At 37.0% G+C, this 6,586-nt stretch overlaps 1 protein-coding gene across 1 annotated transcript; it reads right to left on the bottom strand.

Moving 5' to 3' along the window:
- Nucleotides 1-5,082: 5,082 nt before the first annotated feature.
- Nucleotides 5,083-6,021, bottom strand: LOC102488382 (olfactory receptor 6C2-like). The gene has a single exon (XM_006165631.1). It carries the CDS (start codon nucleotides 6,019-6,021, stop codon nucleotides 5,083-5,085), a length of 939 nt encoding a protein of 312 aa, XP_006165693.1.
- Nucleotides 6,022-6,586: the final 565 nt, after the last annotated feature.

The following is a 6,586-nucleotide window of genomic DNA, read 5'->3' as shown; positions in this document are numbered from 1 at the left end:
TCTACAATTCTCTCTGTTCCTAAGAGAAATGATTATCTCAGCAACAGACATATTGCATTTTTGCAGATTTCTTAATATGCAAAGTCACAAAATTTTTTTCTCTCTTCAGAGCAACCGCTTTGGGAATAATTGTACTAACCAAACAATATGTTTCCTGTCCTGAGGGAATAATAATGATTCTTTGTTGCTTTCTTCAACAACAAAACTTAAAGAGATATTTAAGAGAAATCATCCCAGGGAGAATGGTGAGGAAGTTGCAATGGGAGCATCAAATACAGGCCATCAGCAGGATGAAGGGAAGAGCAAGAGATTTGGAACCTTGAGGTTGAACGTCATCCTTGCATTGAGTGGGTTGCAAAAGAGATCTTTAAGTTTTCTTTTAGGTTTGTCATTTAAATAGTTTCAAATTTTTCTCAATATGGAAAAACTAGTTGTTATTTAACTTGAGGATTGGATTTATTTCTTTGTAGACCTTATTGTTATTATTTTTTAAAGATTAATTTAGATTACAAAACAATTATGAAGCTACTACAAAGGATTCCATATATTCTATGCCTACTTTTCCCTCTTATTAACATCATATATTATCGTGATGCATTTGTTACAATTAATAAACCAATAGCAATACACTGTTATTAAACATAGCTCACGATTTATTAAAATTTTCTTAATTTTAAATGGATATCTATATTATATTCCAAGACCCTATCTAGGATACATTACATCAAGTTTTAAAAAATATTGTTTATTTAATTTTATTAATTATTATTATTACTTAAATTAACCAGAGAGAGACAGAGAAAGAGAGAGAGAGAGAAGGAGGGGAATGAGAAAGCAAGTGCCAGGTCCAGGGACTTGAACTGTGGTCAGCCATGTTGGAGTCCAGTGCTTTAAACACCATGCCACATGGTGGCCTAAATTGAGTTCTTATGTATCATTAGGCTTCCCTGTGTAGGACAGATTCCCAGATTTTCCTTGTTTTTGATGACATTGACAATTTTTTTGGAGAGATTTTTACATTAGTTTGCGTGTGCTCACTGGGGAGACGGAGAGAGACAGAGAAACAGTGAACAATCACTCCTTAGGGCAGATGGCTACACTGCAATCTCTTCCCCTCTATTCTCTTGGGATTCTGGGTCCACACACTTGGCATGCTTTCAAGTCACCAAGTCTGGGACTCAAACCACTGTTGGCCATGTGAGAGTCCAGCACCTTAACCACTATGCCACTTGCTGGCCCCTGACTTTGACATTTTTGAGGAGTATTAGTCAGGTATTTTGTAGGATTCCCGATTATTGAAATTTACCTGATGCTGCACTGAAGAAATGACAGAGGTAAAGTGTGACTTTTATCACACTATGCCAAGGACACTCACTATCAACACGTTTTATGACTGTTCATATTGCCCTGGATCACCTGGTTGAGATAGTATTTGTCAGATTTCCTCACTGTAAAATTTACCTCCTCTCCTTACACTTTCCTTACTGTACTTCTTGGAAGGAAGTCACTCTGTGTAACCTCCCCACATCTAAGGAGTGAGTAGTGATGTTCCCATTCTTTAGAGTGGAGAATCTATATATTAATACATTATTCAGAATACTTCTGCAGAGAAGAGTTATCTCTTCTATTTATTAATTTGTGCAGTCATCTGTTTGCATTAGTATTGACTCTTGGATATTTATTTTATACTTTGGGTTTTATAATCTAATCTAACACTATTTTATGTATTTTATTCCCAAATTGTTCTATCTTTGCTTGGGGAGCTCTTGTAGTTTTTTGTATTCTTTTCTTTTCTTTTTTTAATTAAAAAAATATTGCCAGATGGTGTGTGTGTTTGAGAGAGAGAGAGGGAGAGAGGCATGGTCATTTGTAACCCTTTCTCCTCCATTTCTCCAACATGTCGGGATCTGAGGCACACACACATACCTGGTGTGTTTTTCAAACCGCTGGGGCAGGATTGGAACTGAAGTGGACTATGTGGAATCTATTTAGCTTTTTATGCACAGCAATGAACTCTTGTTACGGGACTGACCTGGTTTCTGTGTTTCTTTGATATACACTATCAATGTGATTGCATTTATTTTATTTTCCAGGGAAGCCCATACTTTAAGAACTGTTTGAGAAGACAAGGGAGGGGATGAACTTGGGAGATCCTGCATGCATTGTACACGTCTTCCTCCTTTCTGAGAGTGAACTTTAAGCTCCCTGAGACCAGAAACCTTGTCCCATCTTTTCAGTGCCTTATTCTCAGTGCATAAAATGGTGCCTGCCACATAGCTGTTACTCAATAAATATTGAGTGAATAAGTTAAAGAAAAATGATGGGTTTTGGGTGAAAGTGGGAGAAATATTTTTCATGCTTGTCTTAACTATTTTATCCACTATTTTGTCTCCTTTGTATCTTATGGCTCTTCATTGCCATACTCTCATTTCCTTATTCAAATAGCAAGAGCAGATTTAATGTGAGGTCTACGTGTTACCAGATCAGATTATGTCCAATTAAGAAGCAAGAATGTGGATTCATTAAGATTGTTGAAGGAAAAGTTATAGAGTGCAATTATGAAATAATGTATAAGTACTAAGAGCATCTCTAATTTTATATTATTGAGCTAGATGAGCGTTCAGGTCATGTAGTCAAATCTGTTTCTGCAATTGACAGCTAATCTGGAGGTAGTAAACTGGCATTTATTATCAAGAATTTATTACTTTTATTTTTAAAATTTTTGCTACAGGGCACGTGCACTCATAAGAGAGAGAGAACAGAAGAGAGAGACAAAGTGAGAAATCACTGGCAGGTGGGTGGCCATGCTGCAATTCCTTCTCCTTCATTCTCTTCTTAGGATTTGGGCACACATTGACATGTACCTGGCATGATTTTCAAGTGGCTTGAACCACTCAGTTGGAGGATTCAGCACCATCCTCCCCATGCCACCTGCTGGCTCTCAATACATTTTTAAATACTCCTCTGTCAAAGACATTGTCCTTGGAGAATTGTGAACACAAGACTAAACTTTAATAATACAAACTGATAAGGTTATAATAACAAAATAAGTGAAATGGGCAATATTTCCTACGGGGGTCTATTACATGGAAAATGACTTTGGGCCATAGAAATGAAGGAAGCAAAGTGGGAGATTGACGAGACTGAAAAATGGCTAGTATTTGAATAAGAGATAAGAAACAAGGAAGAGCATGTTAAGTAAATGACTATTACATAAAAAAGCTCAGGTTTTGATTAGGGTTAATGTTGAAAAGTAGAAAATATTTGGATTGGTGAGGCTGAGCAGATATTTTGGCAAACTCTTGATTGTCAAGGAGTTGAATTTCAAATTTGGAGGCTTGAAGGTTTGGGTGACTTCAAGTAGTGAATCAAAATAGTGTTTTGGGATAAGACAAAATGTATTGCTTGGGATAAATAACAGAGCAGAGATTAAAAACGGACTCTGTCTCTCTGTCTCTTTAAAAGGTCTCTCTGTCTCTGGTGAATGTATAAGCTTATAGCAAAAATTTCTCTTTCTCTCTAAAAAAAAGAGAATGTTCTTAAATTTCCCCAAATCATTCAGAGCAAATAATAAGATTAATAGATATAAACTCAGCTTGAAGATTCGTAACTCTTGTAAAGTGACCTACCCAACTACTAAGTACATACATGCATCATATAGATGTATCTTAAATTAATAGAACAGAGATTAGAGAACATTTAGTGGATTTTGTTAGTGTTTAAATTTGTCTTTTCTAAATACAGAATAGTGGCACAGTGGTATAAAGCAGTGCTCTTTGAGGCTGACCACATAGAATGTTCCAGATTCATTGCTGCGTAACTGCCACCTGTATTTTCCTTTTCTCTCCCTCTTCTGTAGCCCCCATCTATTTTCTTTCCCACACTATGTTGAATTTTATTTTATTTATTTAGCACCAAATTCACCTTAGAATATACCAGATGAACACTGAAATGTACCTTTGAATATTCTTTTCAAATTATTACCTTCTAGGGAACCAGCAGTTAGCGTAATGGCTATGTTGCTGGACTCCCACGTAGTCGACTGCAGTTCGAGTCCTGGACCTGAAGGCTTAAAACTCATGCCAGGCACATGTGCGTGCGTGCCCAAGATCCCGAGAGGAGAATGGAGGAGAAGGGATTGCGGCGTGACCATCCCCCCTGGGGGGTGATTTCTCGCTTTCTGTCACTATGTCTCTCTCTGTCTGTCTGGCGAGCGCATGTGCCCTGTAGTGAAAATCTCTCCCCGCCCCCCCCAAAAAATGATTACCTTCTAATCTGTAATGTTCTTTTAAAATCAAGGATAAGGTAAGTCTGGATAGCCGGATAACTCACCCTACCAAGATTTGGTTACCCTGCTTCTAAATTCAGGGCTTGTTCTACTTTGGCCTCAAAGCACCATCAATGGCAATGTTGGAGGAAGACCTGGAACAATTGAAAATCTTGTTCTTTTTCTGCAGTCATAGCTTATTTCAGGACTCAGTACATTAAGATAGTTTCCAGAAAGACTAGTAGAAACATTTTTGTGAATAAATTAAAAAGAACACAAGTGGTTATCTTAATTGATTTTGAAATTGCCCCAATAACATCTACACATTTGTGAAAAAGGGATGTTTTCAACAAGAAAGTAAGCTCTGCACTGCACGGTTTTGTTTTGTATCACCTTCTGAGCTTCAGTACAGTCTTTAATTACCCTTGAACAGTTGGAGGCTAGATGCTGAAGTATTTCCATCAAAAGTGAATTGGCCTCTAGGTATTTATATTTTACATAATGAGAAAGCCAAATGAGCACAGCTGCAGGTTTTATTTATTTGCATTTCCTTTTTGTGACATAGGCATCTTAGGAATATAATGATTGGAAAATAGGATTATTGAATAAACTATTCTGCATAAAATTTACTTAAAAGAAGTAGAAATAAAGAATTTAATTTGGCTTTTGGATATAAGACAAACTTGTTCATAGGTAAAAACTAGCTTGATGAAATCTATGGACTAGGAAGATACCGTATAATTGGCAAATTCATTAATGTTGCTCATGGGTTATTAATATTTGAATTTAATAACATCTCAAAAAACAATAGTTTCTTACTCTTTCATAAAAAAAGCAATCCGTTTTACTGTGTTCATGAAGGCTTCCTTGACTTGCTTGTTCCGAAGTGTATAAATAAACGGGTTGAGCAAAGGGGCCACCGAAGTAGTGAGTACAGACACCACTTTATTAATGGCCACTCCTTCCTTTGCTGAAGGCTTAATGTAGATGAAAATGCAGCTGCCGTAGGTGATAGAAACCACAATCATATGGGAAGAACAAGTAGAAAAGGCTTTTTTCCTTTGTTGGGCAGAAGGAAATTTTAGAATGGTCTTGATGATATATGTGTAGGAGAGGACTACACACACCAGGGTGATAATGAGAGTCAGTATGGCAAAACTCAAGACGATTCTCTCTAAAAATGCTGTATCTGAGCAGGTTATCTGCAGAATGGGAGATGTATCACAGCCAAAATGATCAATCACATTTGAGTCACAGAATTCGAGCTGGAGGCCTATGCCAAGTGGTGGGAGGATGATTAGTAGGCCAGCAAACCAACAGCAGAGAACAAGTATAGTGCAAACTCTGTTGTTCATGATGGTTGTGTAATGCAGTGGCTTACAAATGGCCACGTAGCGGTCATAGGACATGGCGGCAAGGAGAAAAAATTCTGTTGCTCCAAAGAGGACAACAAAAAATAATTGAGTGGCACAAGCATTATAGGTAACAGTATTATCACCAGTTGTCATCGTGTACAGGAATCTGGGAATACAGACAGTAGTGAAGGAGACTTCTAAGAGAGAGAAATTTCGGAGAAAAAAATACATGGGAGTTTTGAGGTGGGGGTCTAAAAGTGTGAGGGTGATAATGGTGAGGTTCCCAGTTACACTTAACATGTAGGTGAGAAACAAAAATACGAAAAGCACAATTTGTAGTTTGGGATCATCCGTCAGTCCCAACAGGATGAATGTTGTTATTGCGGTATGATTTCTCATCACTGTCTTGCACCAAGTTAAGAGCGATTAATCCTGAAAAGAGAAGTGTCCTAAGAAGCTGGCATTGGAACCTGAATGAAAGCATTCCAGCAAGCCAGCTCACATGCACTTTATCTTTTTTCACGAGATAATTTGTTAACATAGCCATGCCTTTGGCATCTCACAAAGAGGCTTCTATGTGAAATATCTAATACGAGTCTCATACTGATAATTCTCTGATTAGAAAGTCATAATATAAAAAAAAATCATATGACCAGTATACAGTACCTCAACAATATAGTAGTTTTACTTGTCTGTATCTTGAAGAAATTATGACACTTTTGAATTATTTTCTCTCATCCTCATCTTTCTTACCTCATCATATGGAAATGCTCTATTTTCAAAATCAAGAAATATCTGCTATATATCATATTTTTTTGTCGACTATTTTATCTTACAGTACATTTCAGCAGTAGCACTTTCATTTAGAAGTGTTCTGCTCTTTGCAGTTCAAGTGATCTCTAAACAAGGAGCTGAAAAATTAAAACTATGAAGGTGTGTCTTTGCTTTGTCATTCTTGTTTTTA

Source organism: Tupaia chinensis, unplaced genomic scaffold (genome assembly GCF_000334495.1).
Source record: "Tupaia chinensis unplaced genomic scaffold, TupChi_1.0 Scaffold143970_1, whole genome shotgun sequence".
Lineage (NCBI taxonomy): Eukaryota > Metazoa > Chordata > Mammalia > Scandentia > Tupaiidae > Tupaia > Tupaia belangeri.
The sequence above is the reverse complement of the archived record's forward strand: the minus strand, read 5'-3'. Positions and strand labels throughout refer to the sequence as shown.